The sequence below is a fragment of the Calonectris borealis genome, chromosome 2 (assembly GCF_964195595.1).
Source record: "Calonectris borealis chromosome 2, bCalBor7.hap1.2, whole genome shotgun sequence".
Taxonomy (NCBI): Eukaryota; Metazoa; Chordata; class Aves; order Procellariiformes; family Procellariidae; genus Calonectris; species Calonectris borealis.
The window spans coordinates 81,741,005-81,767,096 of NC_134313.1; the positions used below are offsets into that span (position 1 = coordinate 81,741,005).

Genomic DNA, 26,092 nt, shown 5'->3' on the forward strand with positions numbered 1-26,092 from the left:
CTGCAGTTGTTTTAAGATGTTAGACCAAGATATGGCAGAAAACACCACTGTAAGCTGTTTTAGTCTGACTAAAATTGCAAATGTGGATAGCTGCTCCATGTACTAGTTTTAGATACTTGGGTACTAACAGACATAGGTAACAAATAAATATTCAGATATTTTGAGTGAATATTTTAGATATTTTGAGTGAATTATTTTAAAGTGGCAAAAAAAAAATAATCTAACTTCCCAATATTAAAATATGCTAATTACAATCAGTCCAGTTTGATTATTCCTTGATAAGGAAAAGCATCTGAATAATAAACGTAGGTGTCATCAGACAATGGTGACATCACTGAAGGATGTATATTCACTTGTACTGGAGACTTACAGGCAGGATTTCACTTTGGATAATGACAGTATTTAAAATAAATGCAATTGATTTAAAGACTGTTTTAAAAAGCTCTTTAACAATAAAACTAATAACTAATTTACTAGCTATTTACTAATAACAGCAATAAGTTCCGATTTTAGTTTGTGTTCTGCCAGAAAAGCATGCTTAAAACAATTAATTAATTATTCAGTAGCTGAATAAAATAAAGATGGCAAAATCTTCAAATTACCATGTATCAGTAAGAAACGTACTTTTAAAGCATTTACTATTTGCCACGAAATTAATCGCCTTGTTTTAAAGCAGGTATGTCTAAAAAGCTTAGCTTCACAGGGGGTCATATCTATGAAAAAAAGGGTTTTTTTTATAGAATCATAGAATCATTAAGATTGGAAAAGACCTCTAAGATCATCGACTCCAACCGTCAACCCAACACACCATGCCCACTACACCATGTCCCTAAGCGCCTCATCTACACGTCTTTTAAATACTCCCAGGGATGGTGACTCCACCACTTCCCTGGGCAGCCTGTTCCAAGGCCTGACCACTCTTTCAGTAAAGAAATTTCTCCTAATGTCCAATCTAAACCTCCCTTGGTGCAACTTGAGGCCATTTCCTCTCGTCCTATCGCTAGTTACTTGGCAGAAGAGACCAACCCCCACCTTGCTACAACTTCTTTCCAGGTAGTTGTAGAGCGCGATGAGCTCTCCCGTCAGCCTCCTCTTCTCCAGGCTAAACAGTCCTAGTTCCCTCAGCCGCTCCTCATAAGGCTTGTGCTCCAGATCCTTTACCAGCTTCGTTGACCTTCTCTGGACACGCTCCAGCACCTCCATGTCCTTCTTGTAGGGAGGGGCCCAAAACTGAACACAGGATTCGAGGTGCGGCCTCACCAGTGCCGAGTACAGGGGCACGATCACCTCCCTGCTCCTGCTGGCCACACTATTTCTGATACAGGCCAGGATGCCGTTGGCCTTCTTGGCCACCTGGGCACACTGCCGGCTCATGTTCAGCCGGCTGTCAACCAGCACCCCCAGGTCCTTTTCCTCCGGGCAGCTTTCCAGCCACTCTTCCCCAAGCCTGTAGCGTTGCCTGGGGTTGTTGTGGCCGAAGTGCAGGACCCGGCACTTGGCCTTGTTGAACCTCATACAGTTGGCCTCAGCCATCGATCCAGCCTGTCCAGGTCCCTCTGCAGAGCCTTCCTACCCTCCAGCAGATCAACACTCCCGCCCAACTTGGTGTCATCTGCAAACTTACTGAGGGAGCACTCGATCCCCTCGTCCAGATCATTGATAAAGATATTGAACAGGACCGGCCCCAAAACTGAGCCCTGGGGAATGCTGCTCGTGACCGGCCACCAACTGGATTTAACTCCGTTGACCACAACTCTCTGGGCTCGGCCGTCCAGCCAGTTTTTTACCCAGCAAAGAGTGCACCTGTCTAAGCCGTGAGCCGCCAGCTTCTCTAGGAGAATGCTGTGGGAGACAGTGTCAAAGGCTTTACTGAAGTCCAGGTAGACCACATCCACAGCCTTTCCCTCCTCCACTAGGCGGGTCACCTGGTCATAGAAGGAGATCAGGTTGGTCAAGCAGGACCTGCCTTCCATGAACCTGTGCTGGCTGGGCCTGATCCCCTTTTTAGGCAAGCCTCTTCTGCCCCAACAGACTGCAAAAGATTTTAAGAAGTTATATAGTTTTTTTCTTAATGCATATTATTCCACTACATAATTCTTGATCTTCCAAGCCTTTGTCTCACTATACTATGTCAAAGGACCATTCTCAAATCTGGATGAGCACTGGAAAGTCAGCACGGCAGCCAGACTGACATCTGACTTCACTTAATATTTGTGTTAGTTCTACCCCCCTCCCATAATGACTCAGTATTTTTAAAACTAACAGAAAATTAAAGCTCATTTAATATGTATGTGAGAAACAACGACCCAACACAAACAGTATTAGATTATTATTGATTTCCTTTTTAAATCACTTGCCAAGTTTAAGAACATCTATCTAATTGTAAGCTTTCGATGTTATCTTCTGGACAACAGTATTTCAAGTATTTCTTAAAATGTTTTTAGTTGAAACACTAAAAATTTTAAACTCTTACATGTAAAACATTTCTGGAGCAAATTACAGATGTCAAAAATTTGCAGGAAATCTCCTCAGTTATTCTAGGTACTAGTTTATTCCACAGAGAGATTGGTAGTCAAAATACTAAACTTCTCAAATAACTGGAGTCTCTTAAGCAAGAGCTGAGTGACCTTGATACCACTGATGACTCGAAAGTATAACTTTACCAATAGAAAAGAAGTTCACCAAGAAAACGTTTCCTTCCAAACAAGAAGTTTCCCAACCTCCATATCACTGGCTGGAATAATCCTAAGATAATAGTATTATTCAAACATAGCTCAGTATTACTCAAACATAGTTCAGATAGCTTTTTTAAATTGCAGTCATACGATACTTAAAATTTAAAGTGCTGTGGGAGTACACTTAAGGTGCAAATATAGTACTGTACTGCATTGCCAAATATTACCTACTCTGTGCTTAAATAATTCTAAGTAGTATAGTTCCTCTGATGTTAATGTAAGTCTAGTTGGTGGGGAAGATTATATAGAATAAAGTATGATTTTATCTTTCACTTGATTTATTAAGAAATTTTTATATATAAGTCAACTTCATGTACAGCTTCTGCTGAATTAGTGAAAGATTCTTCCGACTTCTGCCATTTTAATTGAACTGTTACATTTAGTATTTTTGTTGCATCTTTGGCATTCTACTGAATAATTATTTCCTACTTATCATGGAAAACAATCATTTATTTGATTCAAGTGTAGTCTGAATTGCTTAAATTGAGGAAAAGTTTCTTCCAGTAGTGATAGATATTTTGTAGTTTTTCTACTAGTACCACACAAAACTTGGCACTAAGCTTGGCATATCATACTTAATCTTATGTATTCAAAAGATAACAGACTTAATATTTCCACTGATAAAAGCAGAAGATATGTCTATATAACACTTTTTTCTTGATCCTTGAAACTCAAGTACTATCATCTTTCATTTACTAGGTTCACCTGAGAAAACAAAGAAACTAGTATCAAGAATCTCAAAACTACAAAATCTTTACTCGCACCAAACTGACCAAGAGATCAACTTCCTTTTGTTACAATTTCTTAAATAATCTCACCAACATCCAAACAATGTGCCAGAACAATATCTGAAATTGAGGAAGTCCATGTTTTTAAAAAAAAGTGACTCCTACCTTATAATTACATTTTGATGTCAAGTCAGCAGCTTTTAGTAATTATCTCTAAAGCTTTTAATACCTTGAATGATGAAATTATGATAGAACAGTTTCACAAAACTTATCAATACATCTCTGCAATTATAAAGCTAAAAAGCTCTGGCTGAAAATTACAGCTGTATTGTTAGTGGAAACAGGAGTCTTGCTGTTAATCCATTCAGACTACAGCAAATCAATGAATTCCAAATATGACTACTATTTTGTTACTGGACAAACCACATACCAAATTGCATGAAATGAAGCCACCTCTTGAATTTTCTTTTTAAAAAGCAGATCAAAATGCAAATTTTCCAACTCTACTAAAATCTCATGCTCCCTGGTGTAAAATTTTTTTACAAGAAGATGATCAATCTTGTTCTCAGTGGTAATTCGTAATAGCAACAAAATTCATTACATTACAAAGAAATTAACAATTTGTACATTACCTAATGCTGCTCATGCTTCCAGTTTCTGATCCAAGCTTACATCTCTCCAGCTGGCTAGCTACAATCTGACGTTCAGCCTCAAGTTCTCGAGTCAGTCTCTCAAACTGCAGTTCCTGAAAAAATAAATTAAACCATTTGTTTTGAGTTCTCTTGAGATTTAAGAAGGAATTTCAGTACATAAAATTGTAATTTGTGCAAGAACTGCCAGTATAGTATGTTATAGGAAAGCTTTTTTTTTTCCTTTTTAAACACATTCGCAGTTCAAATTTTTGTGGTAACGCCTACTCGTTCGTTCACTCTAATGAAGATATATCGTAGAATGAGCCGGTTTATCAGGAATGGAATTTCCAAATACATGAAACAATTTAGGCCTACGTCAAAATAATTCATAGTTCATGCAGACCTCTTAGTAGCATACAAAAGTGTTCTCAACAAGTTGATCTAAGTATGATCACAAACGAGAACAATTTGTGTTACTTAAAAAACTATTCAAATCTCTGCAGATGATCATGTGGTGACAAAAAGCTTTTGTACTCAAAAAGACAACCATCACAGTACACACTAATGAAATAAACTAAATTGAAGGTGTGTTGTTATGGACTGAACACAATTTAATTTCTGCATTTAATGATGCGCAGAAGGGAAACTCAAGTAGTTTTGGAAAAAAGCTATGTTAAAAATCCTACCACTAATTGAATGTATTTCCTTTTATTCTGTCAAGGAAGCCAAACCAGTCCCACCAGATAAGATTTATCCACAGAGCTTATAAATGTACTTCTAAAGAGTTTTTGTATACACAAGAGATTATTTTTTTAATTAAAAGAAAAAAAAAAGAAGCAAAACCAATACTAGTAAAATCCCCACTATTCCTTAAAGACCTACATTTCCCCACATATGGTAGCAGTAGCTTTATCAAATACAAAATTGAAACACTTTTAGAGAATTATGTTTATTGTATATTTGCCAAATGTTGTTGCCCCTTCATTTTGGTAGTAGTTACATTAAGTCATTTTCACAGGTAAATAGAAACAGCTGTCTTGCCCCTTTTCTTTGGGTTTGTTGAAGGCTGAAGTAGAAATATTTTGAGAATCCGCTTATTAAATTATTCCCGTGTCCACACAAATGCACCCATTATCTCCTTCTCCCTCTTTTCTTTCAAAAAAGACCTCCCAGTAATGCAGAGGTATGGGAGAGAGTCCCTTGAATAACTCCCCAAGAATGTCTTGTCTAGTAGAAAAACAGCACTGAAAATTATTTGGGTTGTGACTTACGTCCACCAAGTGCCACTGGAGAACTTGGTATCTGAGAGAAAGGAAGAAATAGTAGGAGTAGAGAAAAGGATTCAAAAGTCTTCATCCTATCTGCTACCTAAAACATCTGACCAAGAAGCCAAGGGTAAATGGAAGCATTAAACTTTTCAAATCTCTGAAACGAGGCAAACCATAACTGAAATGGAAGAAGGAAATGGCTTGTGGTTGTTCTACCTAATTCAGCTGGATCAGTTCTCTTTGTTTCTCATTATTGGCATGGAATAATTTCTGTCCTGCGCTACAAGTAAAGGGGGAAGCCCATGCAGGTTATGTACAGCATGAAATAGCCGGTGTATACTTAAATAGCCACTGACTATTTGACAAAGCCTACTTAATGCTGTATTCATTATTCCAAGCAAGACTATCCAAAGTACAATACCATCAAGAGTCAGATTGATGTAAAGAGCAAAACATCACTGCTCACTGAATGTTAATAGCGCATTACAAATCATAGTTAATATTCTCTACACATTTTTGTAGTACTCAGAAATGTCTTTTTCATTGTTGTTTGTAGATAGGATTATTAAAAATCACCTAATAATAATCACCTATTTCAAATATGCCTTCTTCATAGAGAGCATTTGTCTCTCACCTAGTAGAATCAATTGTCTGACAAGCTGAAGAGACTGATGACCAACTTGCTAAGAGTTATTATTCAAATCCTGGCCTTCTCTGCATAAAATAATACCCTTACTGCAGAAAGGATTGTAACAGAAATATGAAGAACGTAAAATCAAAGTGGTATAGTATTTGCTATGCTAGCATGTGTACATCAAAGCATGTAAGCACTGAGAAATTTTGATAGTATAAAATACCAAACAAAACCAAACACAGCATTAAGTTTACTTTCAAAATAAAAGCAAAAGCTTTAACAGCTATTCTTTCCACCGCATTTTTTAAGTTACTTGATTCTACCATGGCAATGATATCAAGGCACATTTTGACGCTTAGCATATGTTTTCATCCAGTCAGCTTCACCTCCTGCCGTCCCAGGTCAGGCAGGTCAGACATGTTCTTTGCCATGGCCTAGCAGAGGGCACTTTTTTAACCCGCCTAGTGAGAAGATGCAGCTGTCCTCATAACGGTACTAAGAGAACGTAGGAATCAAGGACTCCGGAGCTAACGCTTCCGACTGTTGATGCTGTCATTTGCCTTCTCCCAGACAGACAAGTGTAGCTCATTGTGTCCTTTTACTCCAGCAGGTGTGCAAATCACCGCTCTCCAGCTCCCTTTCGCCCATGCTATCCCAAGTCAACTAAATTTAGGAATGCTCCCAAACCTATTTTATTGAAATACTTTAAAAGTAAATATTATTTTGCCTTTTTCTTTTCTTCTTCTATCTGGATTGTATATCTTCTCATATATTTTCTATGTTTCGTATTCCTTCAATTAATCACTCTGGTGGACTACTTTCCAGACGCTTCTGCGTTTTCCCAACTAACACCCTTATGTCATGATTATTTTGTCTAGAGAACAGTTTTTGCTCATGATTCTAGTCTCCAAAATATACTTTTCTGCTCTTGACTCTGTCATTTATCTTTCTTTCCTACTTACTCCTTTCTGTTCTTTTCTGTTCTTTTCTGCATTCCATCTTTCTTTCATTTCCTGACTCATCCTCCACTAATCTCTTTCAGTCCTACTATGCAAATTGCTGCTCTAGCAAATGCCCTAAAATGATCGGTTTAAGCAGCTTCTCTCTCTCTCTCTCTCTCTCTCTCAATAATTGGTCCCTTATTGAGGGAACTCTGCTCTTCTTAAGATGTAGAAATTAATGTTTTCTGGTTTCACTGCCCACATTATTTAAGTCCTGCCCTGCAGAGATGACTGGAAAAGGACAGTTGTGTGTATGTTCCTCCTCAAGCAGGAAGCAGAGATGTGCTGGATGACTTAAGAAAAAAATAATCTTGGGTTTCTATTGCATGAAAATGGCTAGAATAGGTGAACACTAACTTAATTACTAGCTTGATTTAATTGCTGCTATTTTTCACTTAATTGCCTTCTGTCAGGTGCCATCAGAAGTTAGGGATGAAAGGAAGGAGATGAAAGGGGGGGGGGTGGGATATGTGAAGGGGCAGAGCCAAACAATTATTATCTGAGAATTATCCTCTACATTAAATTTAACAAACAACCATGTTAGGTATTCCCTCATGTGATGACAAAGGTGCAGGTCCACAGGGTTGCCTTTGGAATGAAAGAAGAAAAGAAGAATTCAAGTAAGAGTCGGGAGAGTCTGCTATCCCTCTGTATCAAGAGCCTCTGGCAGAAAACTAATAAGCTTCCTTCTTTTTGTTTGGGAAGCAGCGAGAGTGACTAATATTTGAATAAATCTGTATGTTTAGATTTCAAGCAGCTGTCACAGTGCGAGAAGACATACATTAGAGATAATATTTGCTTACATTTTATAAAAATAACCACTGAACCTGACTCCATCATTTGTCTTGTTTGTTCTGTTTACAGTCATTTTCACCAGTTCATGCCATGTTGTGTTACCTTCACAACCTTCTATTATTTATCTGAATCAAACTAATCAGAACATCAAAATTTAAAAAAAAATTCCTACTCACTGATTATGCAAATCTGTTCTCAAGACAATTGCAGAATGTAGAACTGCAGGAACTACATTGCAACATCAAAATTAATTTAAGTAATGCCACGTCAAGTGCAGCTTCATGGACTGTGCTACAAAGGGCAATGATGCCAAAGCAAGTGCACATGCAAAGGCACCGCAGAGTGAAATGACCAGTCTGGCAGTCCTTAGAACTTTGCACCATAAAGGATGTGGGAGTGGGAAGCCAACAGAAAGATTAGAGATAATGATGAGAGTAATCCAGAGAAATCACTCAAGAGAGCAGCCTGGAGAGGAAGGAACTTCATGATAACTTTATTAAATTGTTCTGAAGTGATAAAAAGAGTAGGTATCTGCCAGGGCCTGAAGCAATTTATGTTTAAAAGTGGTATTTGTCCACTACCGTGAGTTTTTTTGTAAAAAATATTCATTACTCCATAGACGGCAATTGGACGTATTTGCCTTTTCAGCATGAGATTTGTGTTTTATCTATCCTCTGCAGCCACCAAAACTTCAAGCATTAAATAAGACTTGAGTCAGGTCATATGTTTCACAGTGGTCCAGAAACTGAATAAGCCTGACAGAAATCTTCATAGCCTTCGGACAGGTTATGAACTGAGGGCACACCAAGAGGGTATTTGGTTATTTTTATGCTTTGTATCTGCTGGGTGGGCTGTACTGACCCATGTGAATGTTGGGAGGGGTAAAACAGGTCAAAAGAAATTTGGCTGATATTCAGAGCTGATCTCACTTTATTCTGTCCTTTACAATCAAAGTAATCCTTCAGTCCTTTTACAGAGAGATGTGAATTGATGCCGAGCAAAAGACACAGCACAATCAGTAGAGATAGTAAAAAGCAGCTGATAGAAAAAATGAATATATCTAAATTTAGGCTGAACAGCCTTGTGGATTTATTGAATTCCCAAGAATCTTAAGGTCATAACATTAAAAGAGGAAAAGCGTTTAGCTTTTGACTGTAAATATGCTATACAAAAACAAATTGATCCACTGATGTTCATTTGAATCTTCAAATACACACAAATAACAGTACTGAGGTAAGGCTGGAAATCTCTGGTGAGAGGAATAGAGAAAGTCTGATTACAGCTACACAAATAAATCGTCTCCTGGATTGAAGTCTTTCATAGGAGTATCATGAACTTCCTGAAGTACATAGCCTGCAGAAATGTACAACATTGGCTCTATCTTGTTGTAACCTATTAAACAAGAAAATCTGTACCTCAATTAACATCACAAGTAGTATGTGTATACTGCTATGCGCATCCTATGGCATCATGTGTAATTCCATATACTGCACATCTATAAACTCCAAGTAAATGCCATTACTTAGAGCGGTGCTGGCAACCAACTATTCTTAACCTATCGTACCGGACACACATGAGCAGCTAAAATTGGGGCACATACTTCCTGAGGAAAATAACAGTATCTAGGGAAGTTTAACCTGGCAGAAATCTAGGGACAGCATCAGACACAAACCAGACCTGACAGCCCATCCTTTAAATAGAAGGAAAACAGAATGTCTTGATACTTTCAAACAGGATAAAAACATCACTAGCAATGCCCCCATCCATCTGACACTGAATGTTGTTCAGAAGCTTCAAAACTGGGCTTTAGAACGTACCATTTGATTCTTCCAGCTTCTCTATTTTCTCCATTGTTGGATTGTGTTTTCACTTGTACTGTTCTTATGCTTTTTCGCTGAATTGTTTCATTCTTCCCTTTCACTGAATAACATGGTGGTGAGGGAAAAAGCTCACAACAAGGTAATAATCAGGTGACAGAGAGGTCGCAAGTTCAGAAACTCAGTGGTAGATAAGTTGTTGTAGGATCTTAATGGAGGCCAAAAAAAAATATTAAGACTTAAAAAAAAAAAAAGACTTGTTAATAGCTATGACTGCACCTACATGCAAGTTTCCAGGTAACATCAACCTGAAGGAAGCAATTCATACATTGGAGGGCAGGAGTCCCATTCAGAGGAACCCTGACAAGTTGAAGGAACAGGCCAACGATAGTGTCATGAAGTTCAAGAAAGAAAAATGACAAGTCCTGCATGGAGGATGGAATCCCATGCAACAGTACAGCATGTCCACAGAAAGGACGTGGGGGTCTGGTGGACAACAAGTTGTGACCCAGCAGTGCATTCCTGTGGTGATGATGGCCAACTACCTATTTCACTGCACTAGCAAGAGGGCCACTAGCAGAACAAGGAAGTAATTATTACCTTTTATTTGGAACTCCTGAAGCTGCATCTTGAGTGCAGTGCCTGGTTTTGGTCCCCCAGGACAAAAGACATGACAAGATTTTGAAGCAAGACCACCAGAGGCCACAAAGATGGTTAGAAGATTGAAGCACACATTGTACAAGAACCTGAAGGAATTTGGTTTGTTTAGCATGGAGAAGAGAAGGTCTAGGGAGGATCTAATTGCAGACTTTTACTTCTTAATGGGGGATTATAGTGAAGACATCACCAGGCTCTTGTCAGAGGTATACAGTAAATAGACAAAGGCAACAGTCACAAGTTGCAATGACTGGATATAAGGAAAAAACCCACAAACAAACAAAAACACCCCAAACCCCAAAACCAAACAACACAGCAAGGGTGATTAAACACTGGAACAGGTTGCCCAGGTAGATTGTAGAATCTCCATTCTTGGGGATTTTGAAAGTCAACTGCACATCTTATCTAACATTGAAGCTAGTCCTGCTTGGAGTAGACCTCCAGAGGTCTCTTTTAACCTAGTTTTCCCCATGACCCTAGAACTGATGAGTTCTGGAAATTTTTCCAAGGCTTTATGCCAATCTGTATTATGGATTAGAGACCAGTGGCTATCAAACTCTCTGATCATCATGGTGCTTACATGAAGACACATTTGACTTGATGTAAGTGCTAGTATTTTATCAGCCTGAACCTGTATTTCTCTAGCTTATTCCCTCACCTGATTTGAGGGTTTTAGCACTCCCATGCTTCTTTACAAGAGATTAGCATGGCATCTGGGCTATTATGCATATGGATTATTTATGGGGTAAAGAACTAGTTTGGCTGATTATGGTGTTTAAAAATAAACTATGCCTTCTTTTTCATGTAAGATTACTTCAAAGAAGTCCCTTTCATGCCGTTAACAACTTTTATAGAAATCAGACCCTATTTTATTTTCTATTTTTAGGACCCTGATACAAATGAGGTCACAATTGCATTCAGTTGCAAGTTTCAGTCTCCAGGCACACTGCCCTGTTCCTCTGTGAGTTACAGGCAAGCCTTGCTCTCCGAAGGCACACTGCCCAATTGCCTGGACTTCTGTTCCGAGGAAAATTGTATTATTTCTTCTCCAGCACAACCACCAAAGTTACTCAAATTATCTCAATTTTTCTGTTACAAATTGCCTGGTCCTTTTTTATCCCATTTTTTCTTCTCCCTGTTTTGTATTCAGCTTTAGTCTTTTAGCTCACTCTTTTCTTCTCCTTCTCACCAGTTTTTGCATCCCTTGCCAACACTCCCAATGGTTTATCACCCACCACGATTGCTGTGCTATTCCACTTCCTCCCATGCAAACTACTTCAGTCCCCAAAGTAATAAAGTGTAAATAAAAGCCTTGGAGTGTTAGGACAGGGTTAGAACTACTAAGACCTTTCTAATCTCATACTTCTGCTTCTCCACCCTCTGCAGCAGCAATTTAAGGAGGATGTAAGATAAATTGACTTTCTAATTCGTTAGCTTTGACTTGCTTTAGGGCTTATTAATTGTAAAGCTCAATGTGGGAGCAAAACAAAACCTCAGAGATGATGGATCTTCTCCAAGGAGAGTGAGAGAAACAGAGCTGGAGTTTAGTAACAGACCCTGACTCTTCAGTGTTACACTGGCCCGAGCTTGTAACTCTCGTTTACTTCTCAGTTGTCCAGGCCCAAAGACTTACTACATCTAAGTGGAAAAGAAAAGGATAATTCCATCTACAGTAGCAGTTTTTGGAGCCTGACTTTGCATGTTCAGCAAATCTAACGTATCAGACAGAACTGTGGACTGATGCGTTTTACCTTGATTTTCCAATACGTATCTGTAGGGTAATTTTGTTATAAAGAGTAACGCATTCCAGCTGCAGCTGGAAGATGCTTTATGATGATGTAAAAAATATTTGTATGGTTTAAAGACGTGAAAAGCTAAGAAAGTGAAACAACATGGTTTCAAAAAGTGAAAATTCTAAAAATGTTCTAGACACTGAAGCACTAATAAAACATTTTTTGATTCTAACAACATACTCAGCTTCTAGTCTCTCCTTGTTCTCTGATCTGATCTGTGGTCTGATGGGCATTATGCCAAGATGCTAGCAATAGCTACAGAGGTACCAATCTACACACCAACATATGTGGATACCAATAACACATGACACTTTTTGTGCAGTCTATCTACGTGTTTAGAGATGTAAAGTCTTCTCCAGCATTTTATTCATGGGGTTCTCCAGTTCCCTATTTATACGTCTCTAAACTAGTTCTCCCTTCCAGAGTTTTGAAGACACACATCATCCTAGGCATTGCATACAGATGAAGAGCCAGCGTTATAAATCATTAGCTTTACACTTGTCCAGAATGGTCTAAGAGATTAGAGACACCTAGTGCCTTCCTCTTCTCCTGCTTCCATTGGACAAATTATTCTGGTGAACAATTTTCTCTTTTGATTTTCCTTGCCTTGTAAGAGAGACTGATTTCTCAGTCAATACATAGACTGTCAGTGCAGCAGATCCAAGAACAGACTCCATAATTTGCAATTATCCTTGAATCTCTGAATTAATTAGGATACTAGATCTGAATATTGCCATGAGTAGCTATTAAAGAGCTAGTCATTAGCATGTTAGTAAGGGAGTCAAAAGTTATCTAACAAAGTAAGATGGGCTTTTTTAGGGCAACCTACTCCATGCAAATTAATACCTACAGGATTTTGTTTTTTCTTGTCTTACAAGTAACAATACAGAAGCTTGATTTTCTGCATACTTGCAAGACTCAGTTTGCTACACTAACTGAATGTGGATGGACTTTCAACAAAATTGTAAGGAAATTCAGCACAAATACAGCGATGTTTGTAAACAAAATATTCTAGTATTCTAGCAGACAATACACTGATTAGTCAAATAATTCACTTACTTCTACTACTATTAGGTATTAAGGAAAAAAACAGGCTTTCAAACAGCATGGGCTAAAAAATTTGAACTCAAGGACTGCAAACCCTTGAGATTTGCAGATTTTCTCTCACAGATGATTCTGTGGCAGTAGCAGTTAACTTTAATAGTCCCAACTATGCTTTTGAATCTTTCCTCTTTTATTACATCTTTTATTACAAAGAAGAGAACTAGTAAAATAATTAGGCAATTCATTCCTTTTCTGGCTACCCTGCAGAAATACCACAGATTCAGGAAATTCCCAACAGATTCATATTGTTCCTTATGAAAGAGAAAAGCAATTAGTAATGAAAATGTTAGTTTTAAGAAGTATCATTATGATCTTATTCTTCTAATTTCTGGTATGAATAGCTCATCTTTTGAACAAAGTAAAAAGGTTTTCATAATGAAATGACAGTCTAAAGATTACCTGTTTGAAAACAAATAGGTAAGGAACATGCAGTTCAGGATAACATTTGTAGTATGGGCAAAGATAGGGAAAGAGCTTAGAATCAAATTAAATAAACAATCTCATTGAATAAAAAGAACTTGAATGGGTTGACATGTGGGTTGATACAGTATGGAGTTGGCAGTACCACCATCAAGACAGAGACATATTTTGAAAGAAGGGTATAAAATGCGATAGTTCTGTGAGTCTTCAATTACCCCTGTAGTTTGTCCCGTCCAAAAAAAAAGGGGACAGAAAGATATGGCACATAGACTGAATTTTGGATACCATTATAGACAGCTGCTTAGAATCATAGAATCATTAAGGTTGGAAAAGACCTCTAAGATCATCGAGTCCAACCGTTAGGATGCCCACAAGAAAAGATGCAATTCTTGACTTGGTCTCAGGTAATGCACAAAAGATGGTTTGACATCTTGCAGCTGAGAAGCCACTCTTTAAGTGATCATTCTGTGCTCAGATCCAACATCCCTACAGAAGGCAGAAAATCTGCCAGTTATGAGCCACATAAAAAGAGAAAATATGTAACAAAAAATCAAAAGCTAAGAGTTAGCTCTTAGCTAATCAAAGCAGTATGGAAAGGCAGTATGGAAACTACTTGATGTCCCCATATTGGAAGCACAGAGCCAATGCAGTGTCAAGAAAAGCTTAAGACGTAACAAAAAGAAGTTAGCACAGTTAAACAGGAGGGCAAAGGAAGTTGTTAGGAACAAAAACACTCTTTCTGAAAGCTGAAATCATCTTCAAATAAAGAAAATAAAGGATGATAAATGCTGACAGGTTAAATATAAAAATACAAGACAGCACAATATGGTTCTAAGGGACAAATAGCCAAAGGCATCAAATCAAACAGTAAATCTTTTTTCAGATGCATCATGAGCAAGAAGCTGCTTGGAGAGTCTGTAGAGCCACTGGGTGATCAGGATATAAAAGGGTTCATTGAAGAGAAACTAAATTAATCCTTCAGAAAGGCTTTTGCTATTTTATGGGAAATTCCCATGCTAAGAACTCACTGAGGGAGTCTTATCAGAGGATCTGCCTGAAATTGAAATGACTGTAGAATAGGTCGTGAAACAAACTGACAAAACAAACAGTAACAAACTGGAAGATCAGATGGTATTTGCTCAAGAGTTCTGAAGGAACTAAAAAATACATAGCTTGAAACAGGTGTAGTACCTGAGAACTGAAAGACATTGAACGCAATGCCAGTTTCCAGGGAGATGTATAAGACTACAGAGCAGCAAGCCAGACAGTCATATCAGGCAAATTAGTGGAGCCTGTAACATGGAGTAGAATTAGTGGACACTGACATAAATACAAACTACCTATCCAGAAGGTTTTGGTATGGATAAGTACTTTCTTAAATAGGAGATCGAGACTAGAAATAAGTGGTAAATTCTCACAGTTGAAGGTGTCCACCAGTGAAGTTCTGGTTCTGTGTTGCACACTGTTCAATACATATATAAATGACTTGGAACAAGGAGTGAACAACAGGGTGACCAAGTTTGGCAACAATACAAAATTACGCAGGACAGTAAGGCTGAAGGGCGACAATAGAGAATTTTAGAAGGATGTTTTCACAGCCTGAAAAAGCAGGACATAAAGTGGGAGATGAAATTCCCTGTAGATAAGCAGAAGGGGATCCTCGTGGAACAAAACCAGTCCTAACTTCACATGCCCTTCAACTGCCTGGAAATGCTTCCACGAGTTGCATATTTTCTCCCAGAAACATAAGGCTGACTGGTCTGTAGTTTCCTGGATCTACCTTTCTGCCCTTTTTGTAGATGGCTGTAATATTTGTTCTTTTCCAGATATATGGGATTTTCCTTTACTTCCATGACCCTTCAAAGATGTTAAGGAGTAGTTTTGTGATGATATCAGCCAACTCTCTCAGCACCCTCAGTTGCATCCTATCAGGTCACACAGGAGTTGTGCCTCTCCAATTTGTACAGATGGTCCCTCACTCGACCCTCCACTACTATCGGTGGTTTGCCATTGACTTCGTCGTTGCTTCTTGACATAGAGTTTTGGGGCCTGACATCACCTGTGAAGACAGGCTGAATGCCTCAGCCTTTCCTGTGCCATTTTTGACAAACTTGCTGGCCCTATTCAGCTGCAGGCCTACATCTTCCTTGCACTTCTGCTTCCTACTAACACACCTGCAGAAACTTTTATGTTATTTTTGTTATCTCTTGCTAGTTTGAGCTCCAGCTGAGCTTTTGCCTTCCTAATTGCATCTCTGCACACTGAAGCAGTATTTCTATATTCCTCTTCGGGAGTTTGCCCTCTTTTGTACTGCTCTAGTGCTCCTTTTTTCATTTGAGCTCTCTTAGTAGCTCAGTGTTTTTCCAACTGATTTCTTTTTATGCCTGCTCCTTTTCCTGCTTAGAGGGATAGACTGCTCTTGTGCTTCAAGAAGCAGCTATATTGGGAAATCTCCCAAAATTCCTGAGCTGCTTTGCCTTCCAAGACAGACTCCTAATAGTTTCCTGAGTGAGTTGAAATCTGCTCTTCTGAAGTCCATGTCTTTATTTTATCACTTGTCCTCCTCAAGCCCCTTGGCCTCTACACTCCTACAGTCGCTGCAGCCAGGTGCTGCTATTGACATTCGTATCTCCAAACACGTCTGTCTTAGTAAGCATTCAGTCCAGAAGAGCACTGTTCCTAGTTAGCCCATCCACAGCCTGCACTAGGAAGCTGTCCTCAACCTGGAAATCGCCCAGATTGCTTACGCACCACTGTGTTGCTTTCCCAGTAAATATCAGGATGGTTGTATTCCCTTTTGAGAACCAGGGCCTGCAGGCCTGAGGCGTCTTGGAGGTGAATAAAGACGACTTCATTCACCTCTTCTTCCTGATCCAGGCCTGTGGCAGACACCATGAGGTCTCTGTCAGCGGCTCCGATTTTGACCCAAAAGTACCCTACAGACCACAGCTGACCTCTGTTTATTAAAACTGTTCTTTTACACAGAGCACAACCCTTTCTTCTCTTCCACCCATCTTCTACACTTCCTATCTTTCCTTATCGTCTTAACTGTCCATTGCAGGACTCCAGACACATGAGCTCTCCCACTGAGTTACTGTAATCCCAATGACATTGTAACTCTGTAACTGCACAAGGAACTCCATTTCTTCCGTTTTCTTCCTCAGAGCGTGAGGGTTGGTGCACAGGCACTTGTGATGATGTGCCATCTTTGCTCCTTGTCTCTGAAGGAAGTGTGGCAGCCTCCCCTTCGGCTCTGCTCCACACATGCTTTCACCTTGTCCCCTCCAGCCTTGATTGTCTCCACTCTGCCTCAACGCTCATTTAAAGTCCACTTCATTGTTCCCCAGTCTATTGGCAAAGGCATCCTTGCACTTCTTTGAAAAGTGGATCTCTTTGCTCAGTAGATCCCTTGATCATGGAAGGAGAAAGACTGTCAGTCACACCAGCTACACAGCTAGGTGTTGACCTAAACGATATACCTGCTTCTGCCTGCACCCTTCCCTGGCAAGACTGAGGAGTACACAACCTGAGCACCTGTCTCCTTCACTTTAACCCCAAAGACTCTGCAGTCCTGGTTAATTTTTTCTGGATCACACTTTGCAGTATCATTGGTGCCCACATGGAAGAGTAGCAAATCCTTGGACTTGATGAGTCTTGGCTCTCTATCTGTGCAGGATTTTGGCTGTATTTTGACTCCAGGCAAGCAGCAAACTTCACATGACTTTGAGTCAGGTCAGCAGATGCGTATGCTCAGTTTACCACCAAAGGGAGTTTCCTGCTGTTAATACTCAGTACTTCTTTCCCTGAGAAGTTAGACCTGTTGAGCTGTTGGCCTGGTTGTCTCTTCTAGGGTAGTGTGTTCATCTTTCCAGTCTACGCCCAGGACTCCGTATCTGTTCTTCAGCTGAATTTTTCCAGATTAGGGGAGAGCTGCTGCCTTGTTGCCCCAGGTCACAAGCTTCCAGGGTGCCTTGTTCTGTGCATTGCTATTCCTTCCCTGTTTAAGCTTGCTTCTGGTCTTCTCTTGTCTGCACACTGAGGCCTTGGCCCTTGCCCCTGCAGCATCGCTGCTTGACATCTTATTAGCTTCCTGCTCACTCCCCCTGCTGCAGCATAACCTGCTGAGCTCTGCCTGCAGGTCCGATGGCTGCCAGCTTCATGGTCCATCAGGCAACAAGTCCCACAGGTGAGGTCCCCACCCTGCTCAGCCCAGCAAGGAGTAGCAGGCCCTCCCCACTGCCCCTCACCCGAATGGCCACATACCCCTGTGCAGTAGCTCTGGCTGGTCAATGCCTCTGTCATCCTAGGAACAGCCCCGTGGGCCACCACAGGAGTGTCATGTCACTACCATCTGATCACCAGCTTTCCTATGAAGACACAAGCACCAACAGTCTTATGCCACTGAATAAATTCATGGTGTGCTAGTATCTTGAAAACTGTGTGAAGTTCCGCTCTTCCCGTGTCTGAAATGATGTGGCAGAACTGGAAAGATGGAAAAAAGGGCTACAAGGGTAATTAAAGGTATGAAATGGATTCTGTACAAGGAACAATGAAGTTGGGAATCTTCAATCTGGAAAAGAGACAGCTTAAGGAGGACATGGCAGAGGTCTACAAAATCCCGCATGGCATATTCACTATTCTTCCAAAACAAGAAGTAGGACGTATCAAATGAAGCAATTAAGAGCCAGACTTGAAAACAGATGAAAGAAGATGTAACAGGCATGCTTTTGATGGTTACTAAGCACATAACTTCACTGGGTTGTGGAAATCTGAAAACAGGTGGGTTTTGAGTATTAGGAGACAGTGTCTATATTCTTGCCCTGTTCTTACTCTTCCTTCAGCATACACTTATGGTCATTGGTGGAGACAAGTTGTCTGAGCAACGACGGCCGTTCTCATTAGTGAAACACATTTATTCCCACAAAACAGAAACCAGAAAACATAATGAATCAGGGTTTTTATATGAAAACAGATTTTCATCCATAAAACATCCAGATTGGAAATCTGGGCCATTCTTCCAATGAAACACAAAATAGTTTTGCTACTGAGTCCTCAAATAAACAAACAAAAAGACTGCCAGATTTGCACTATTGATTCTAAGTAAAACCGTGAATGGAACAAAAGAATTAAATATACTGGACTGGATTTGTGGTTATGGCTCTGGGAGATCAAACACACAATCAACATTTGCTGCACTCCAGAATTACCAAGCCTCACTAAAATAATGGTGCTGCTTCCACAATTACAGGACAGATTCCAGTTCAAAGACCAGTCAGTTGCCACCAAAACGCTATTCAGGAAACTCCAAGTAGATTAAAATGGACAGAAGCATCCCTACAGGGATGTTCCTTACAGGAGGGGTATCAGAGTTACTGCTATGACACAATTATAAAATAAGAGAGCCATAGGAACCATTGTTACTTTCACTGAATCACTTTTCACTGAAAGAAAAAAAAGAGAGGGGAAAAAAAAAAATAGAGAGAGTAAAAATAATTAATGAATCAACTTGTTCCATAACTGCAATCAGGATATTTCATTGACATTACTATGGAAGTCATCTGAAATTCAAGCCTTCATTACAGCAAAACTCAGCGATCAAAACTGTTATCTATCCCCGTGTGACGAACGCAGGAACCTTCTAGCAGCGTTGATAACCCCAACGATTTTGTCCATGACCTGGCACACACAATGCACATCACTAAAGTCCCCGACCCCGAGTGCAGAACGAGCAGGTAGGAGTTGCAACTCCCTTTTCAGAACAGACCGGTTCATGGTATCACAGTATTGAAAAGGAAAGGCAAAGTAAATAAAAACAAGCCAGCACATACTGAATTTTAAATTTAGTGCTTTAAGCAAATCTAATGGCACAAAGGAGGTTCGAATTGATTTCCAGCCACGGTTTCTGAGCTGTGGTTTAGAGCCATATCTGCTCTCCCCCCTGCCCCCCATCTTAAATCCGACGTCTCTCCCCGCGGTGGGAACTTGGACTGGGTAAAATGCAGGCTCTCTCCTCCCCACACCTGGCAGCGGCTGAATGCCACACACATTCCCTCTTCTGGGACTGCAAGCACCGTTTCCATGGCAGCGCCAGGAAAGCCACTCCAAGCTGGTCAGGGAGGGAGGCAAGGAGAACCGCCTGCCCCAGAAAGCTCCCTCTCACCTCCCCGGAGAGGGCACTCTGAGAAATCAGGGGCCGGGGCGAAGCTGACCGTGCAGCCTGGGAGGGATCGAAGGCACAGGCAGCGTGGAAACCTCCCTTCGTCTCTGATGAGAGCTGCTGTGGTTCAAAAACACCCGATACAGCGGTTCGAGCGCCCATTTGTGCAGGTAAGAGGAAGGAGATCTGTGATGGCTGGCAAGCGCTTGGCTCTCCTTCCCTCCCAGGTCCTCCAAGAGCACGTTGCCTGCGATGCTGTAGCAGATGTACTTCTGGCTGCTCCCTGGTGAAGGGGAAGTAGAGACGTGCACTTGCCACAAATTGAAATGGCACGAGGGGACCTCATTTTTACTTCACAAATCACCAACACCAAACCCGTGGTACCAAAGTCTTAACTGGATTTTTCAGCATCTCAGGACCATGTATGTGTTGGGATTATTTTGTCAAAGCCGTATGATTTGCACAGCTGAATGTCTCAGAGACAGAAATTATATCAAATGTGACACTTCTGAATGATCTTGGCTAGCTTGAAATAATGAGAATCTGGAACTGCAATCTAGGATTGCGCAACATATCAAAGATGCAAGATTACTCTGGCCACTTCCAAACCCCAACCTGCTCAGAAACCACGATGCCATGTATCAGCACCAGACATAGGCCCTAACCGTGCATGGCAGGCATCTTTACAGGATCACAGAAGGGTTGAGGTCGAAAGGGACATCTGGAGGTCGTCTGGTTCAACCCCGCTGCTCAAGCAAGACCACCTACAGCCAGTTCTCCAGGACCATGTCCAGACGGCTTCTGAATATCTCCAAGGAGGGAGATTCTACAACCTCTCTGGGCAACCTGTGCCAGTGCTTGGTCACCCTCACAGTAACAAAGTATTTCCTGATGTTCAGATGGAGTCTCCTGTATCTCAGTTTGTGCCCATCACCTCTGGGCCTGTCACTGGGCACCATTGAAAAGAATCCGACTCCCTCTTCTTTGCATCCTTCCTCCAGGTATCTATATTTATTGATGAGATCCCTCTTCAGCTTTCTCTTCTCCAGGCCGAACAGTCCCAGCTCTCTCAGCCTTTCCTCATAGGAGAGATGCTCCAGTCCCTTCATCATCCTAGTGGCCCTTCACTGGACACCCTCCAATATGTCCATATCTATCTTGAACTGAGAAGTCCAGAACTGGACCCAGTGACCCAGTGCTCCAGGTGTGGCCTCACCAGTGCTGAGCAGAGGCGAAGGATCACCTCCCTTGACCTGCTGGTAACACTGCTCCTAAGGCAGCCCAGGATACTGGTGGCCTTCTTTGCCACAAGGGCACATTTCTGGCTCATGTTCAACTTGGTGTCCACCAGCACCCTCAGGGCCTTTTCTGCAAAGCTGCTTGCCAGCATGTACTGGTGCATGGGATTAACGGGCATACTCCTTGCATGTCTGCAACCAGCATTACCAAGATTACTGAGGTAAACACTTGTCACCCCAGAAGCAGAAAAATTTGACTACACAGTCACCATGCACACAGTACTAGGTAACCTTCTGTGCCATTAAAATTACTCTCCCTCCCAGAATACCTCTGCAGTAAAAGAAAGAATTTCTACGAGTTTTCCCATTCTGATCAGTGTGAGAGGTATAACTTTTTCCTTGTGTGCCTCAGGGCTAGGAATGGATAGGATGTCCAATTATATGAAAAACTGTATGGGAGAATATTATTTTATTTTCTGAATTGATCATAGATGGTCCATTTTGTTTTATCTTGCAAGGTTCATTCCTCTCTGTTCACAGACACTCTCCGATTTCAGTAATAGCCTGCCCCATGCAAAACACTAACTTTCCCTACTCTACCTGAGAAGCTATACTGCATATAGTCCTGAGAAGCCTCTCTGCTGAATAAGCCTGGCTCCTTTGACTCAGACCCTGGAATACACAAGTACCAGCAACATTTGCAATGCTAAACTGTAAGAATACAAGAAAGACTGCTTAATTTTCTGGGCCTGTTCTGTTGTCTATTTCTTGCGTATTTTAGATTATCCAGCCACCTGACAAGCAAAACGTGACATCAAACTGATTACCTAGCAAGTGCTGGAAATTTATAAAGTAATTTCCTCTTTGGCTTAAAAACGAGGAGTGCATATTTAGTGTACCAAAGTCAGGATTTTAAGCCAAATTTCACTTCCACTAAAGCTTTCTTATTATCATGTTACTTTCCCATTCCTAAAGCTTGATTTCTATTTGGAAAAGATTGATTTTTCGTATTACGTGGCTGGCAAAGCGTGTATCATTTCCAAAAGCAAAGTCACTGGAATTAGAATGAAAGAAATAATTTAACGGGATGCACTGACTGTAGTCACTCTACTTCATTTCCTCAAACAAGAGACTGCATTGACCGAGAGAGACATTTCTCTGGCTCATGTCCGTTGCAGAGCAAAGTCAGAAAGGGAGAGACAGAGAGAAAGAAACAGAGCATTCCCTCCCTTGAATACATTCATGAAAAATGGGCAGAGACCTTGCAACAATGTTTGGGATGGCTTTGACAGCATCATCAGAATATAAAGTGTCTCTAACCACTTCCCACATCGTTTTTTGGAAGAGCAAACCCCTCTACAACAGCGTAATACCACTTGGAGAGAAGGATTTTGAAAATTTAACCCTTACAAATCAGCTCCCTTCCCTTTAAGCAGCTTCGTATCTCCACACTGCAAACCGTTTCTATCTTTTGTTCTTCCAGTTCGTGTTCAACACAGGAGCCCTTTCAGATTCAGTACTACCATAAGCGTAAGGTACAGCCTCTACAGCCAAGAGGCAGCCTGGAAAACCAACCCTAATTCTGTCACAAAGTTTGGCAGCTTGATTATTGTCAGGACTGGACAGGGGAGCATAACCTCCTGGAGGTGTGCTGAAATGGATACCAATTTTTTTTTTTTAGTTTAGTTTCCTTTCCTGAATTTACAGAGCACATCTTCTCCCAGCCCAGTGAAACAGGCTTTGTACCTGCTAGTGAGTTTACAGACAGTTTTATGCACACCACGACTTTTGGCCTGTTTGGTACCACGCTCATCTGTCGGCTTCTCGGGAACAGAGGATGACAGGTATCTCCGTAGCAACTGAGTACACATGGCTTTGGATACAGACTTCAGGCAAATAACTTGCAACTATGTTTTACCTCAAAAAATACTCTCCAGTTAGAATCCCACTAAAATGGAGACTACAAAATTATTTACAGTGAAACAAACTTGAGCCTGAGAAGCAGTCATGTGAGAAATAACACTGAAAAGAACGGTTAGCACGATGAGAACTATACACGACGAGAACTATGTGATCTAAATTATAATTTTAAATATTTAGAAGTGGGAAAGCTTTGGGTACCATGACATTGTAACTTCTGAAAATGTTAACTTTTTAATGACAACTGCTGTATGCAAATGATCTAATTACAAACATCAACACACAATGCCTTGTTGAAAAACAGGGGGGAACGTTTCGAGCAGCTTAGGAAGAAGAAAAAATTACACTTTGAAAATATTACTATGTATATGGAATAATGAGGCCTCATAATAGATGCTGGATCTTATTTACTAAAATTTTGCTGTTTGATTCACATGTTAATTTCATGCTGCATTAAATGAATAACAGATAAAACCTCTTTTCTTTAAATGTTCACATCAGCTTCAAAATTACAGTTTGATACATTTTTGAATTAATCTTACAAAGCACTGAATCTAAATTTGCAAGCCGTGATGATTTAGAATTTTAAAGAGTTCTAGTAGTGGGAATGAAAAGAGAAGAGACTGGACCAGGTAACGGACATGGGATGCTCTATCCATATCTGCATCGTGACAACGGGACCTTCTGATTACAGGATAGCTGGATTCACCATCACTTTCATTTACACATAAATGGACCTGAAGAACAATGTCTCATAATTTAACAACCTGACTAAATATTTTTAAGAATTATTGATGTATTTTGATATTCTATTGATCAAGTTTAGTCATTGTTCTATTTCAGTAATTTCAGAATTGACTATACTCCTGGCACACACAGTAGAAAACCAAAACCAAAAGTAAAAATCATTCCATTAGATAAACCTAGAAGCATTTTTTTTTTTTAAAGGATGAAGTTTGAAAAGTGTGTGATTTATCTTCTTTCTGTCTGTGAGGGTCTGAAGTATCAGTCTCACTGCAAGAAAACCTGCTATACGTCAAAACCACAAAGCAATTCATCCCACTGTAGACAAACGTAACACTCAAATATGTTTGGAAAGAAAGATTTTAAAAAAAAAAAAAAAGTCAAAAACCTGCAGCTAAGACACTGCAAAATACGGCCGCTGCAACAGGTGGACTGTTTTGTAAGATTAGCAGCCTACCATAAAATCCTTCTCTGTAACAGAGCAAACCACTACGTGACAGTAGATAAACTCTATTAGAGTGAATTTAAGTACATGTAACCATGTAGACAGAATAAGCCAAACATCTGTCCATGTTTTTTTCTATACTTTGTTGATGTTGCTATCATCTGGACACATTATCCACATGTCCCCTGAAACCATGTATTGCAATTTCCATCAACTGGTATTACACCTGCTGAAGAGGGCAGAACTGATCGACTACAGCTTCTCCTGCTGTTGAGCTCAGCCAACAAGCTGTTCGTGAATCCTGCAGATGTTTTGGTAAACTGGGCCAAACGGATTTTTTAAATCAGTTTTCAACCTAATTAAAAAAAAAATTACTGTTTTTCACAGTTATACTGTGCCTTACTCGTGTGTGTTTCAAAACTTCAACTGAGATCAGCATGAGGTAAATGACAAAAATCATAATGAACATTAATTCCATAATATATAAAAAAATATTAAGTCAGGACAGAAAGGTGTCCTGAAGTAATAAGGACAGCGCTGGCAAACAATAATGATGGGGCTCCCATCCCCAGAAACACTTTCAATCCCTTCACAGTGTATGGATTTCATTTTTCCAAATTCCCTTCCAAGATACATTGATTTTTAGATGGAATAGCATGTTTAGTTTTTTTAATAAACCTACTCTGTCATTCAGAGAAATCAATGAGGAAATGCAAAGTGCCTATACTGACTGTCTCAAATCTGCATCTGATTTCTCCCCCCAGATAACCAAATGGCTAATTATTCTTTTAAAGCATTCCATGGACATTAAAAATAAAAGTTTAAAGGAAGGAAAGAGAGAAACTTGTACAAGTAGGTTGTGTAAGAGTTTGGGGAATATGCCTATGTCCAAATAGGAATTCCACTGATTTTATGGACAGCATTTCAGTTTTCCAAGAGCCAGTATTAATTAAAACTTAGGTTCAGTCTGTCCCCTGTCATAGAAATGTAAAGGTAGGGCTAGGAGGCCCTGGCAGGACAAAAGGTTTAACCATAAAGCCTTTTAGAGTTTGTCCAAACAGAGCCTATCTGGAGGTCACAGCCAACCAGGCAGTTTCTTTGTCTGCTCCATCTTGCAGCCATGCCACAGCCATCCCTATTGTACAAGTTATTAACAGAAGGCAGGTATTTCCAGAAACCAGTGTCTGGACACCTTGCCCTTTACATTTATCCAAGCTCATTTCCATTTTGAGGCAGTATAACACTGGTGCCAAAGAACTAGAAGGAAGAATAGAAAACAGTTAAGATTATTGCTGCCAGACTTTCCAAGCAGCCCCATGATTTCTGAACACACTACAGAAAGAAATAGGGTAAAGGCATACTGACAGTCAAATAATGTCATAGGAGATTTGAAGCATTCAAAACACTGACTGGAGCTCACTAACTAATAGTGGGATATTCAATAATATCTGAAATAATAAAAAATAAATAAATCATATATTGTTTGAAAAAAGTTCGCAGATCAGAAGTATACAAAACCCACTTTAATCTGCATGCATATACAGACACAATAAAGCCTCACTCACTTAGGTGAACACAGGTACTATTTGTGCGTGCACTTCTGTTTTGGAGCAAATAAGTCCACTTACCTCTAGTATTGCATTTACCACAGCCATATGTGCAATTTCTAAGCCCTTCAATAACTAAAAAAGAACTTAGAATTTAGTTAGAAAATGACTTCTGCTTTTAGATGAGCTCATGCAATTGCTAATGAAAAAACATAATATCAGATAAGAAAATGACACCCCTAAGTCAGAGCAGCCTTTGAGAACTTAGCAAACCTCATCCACAAGAGGACAGGATGGCAGCAGTAAACACAGAGCAAAAGTTTAAGAGGAGAAAGTAGTGCAGCACTGCCTGAATCATTGCCATAGTTGGTTACTCCCAACGCAACCAGCTTTATTCCTGGTAAGAAAACAAAGCAACAGTAACGTCAAAGAAAATGTTATGTTTCTGAAAGTTGCA

General features: G+C 40.1%; 1 protein-coding gene across 6 annotated transcripts in view; it reads right to left on the bottom strand.

The window, feature by feature from the left end:
• Positions 1-26,092, bottom strand: part of CTNND2 (catenin delta 2) — a 689,093-nt gene that overhangs the window by 422,957 nt on the left and 240,044 nt on the right. For all 6 annotated transcript variants that reach the window (XM_075142462.1, XM_075142461.1, XM_075142460.1 and 3 more), the window contains one exon: positions 4,096-4,208. In XM_075142462.1, the coding sequence (XP_074998563.1) occupies positions 4,096-4,208 (113 nt within the window). The remainder of the gene's footprint in view (positions 1-4,095; positions 4,209-26,092) is intronic.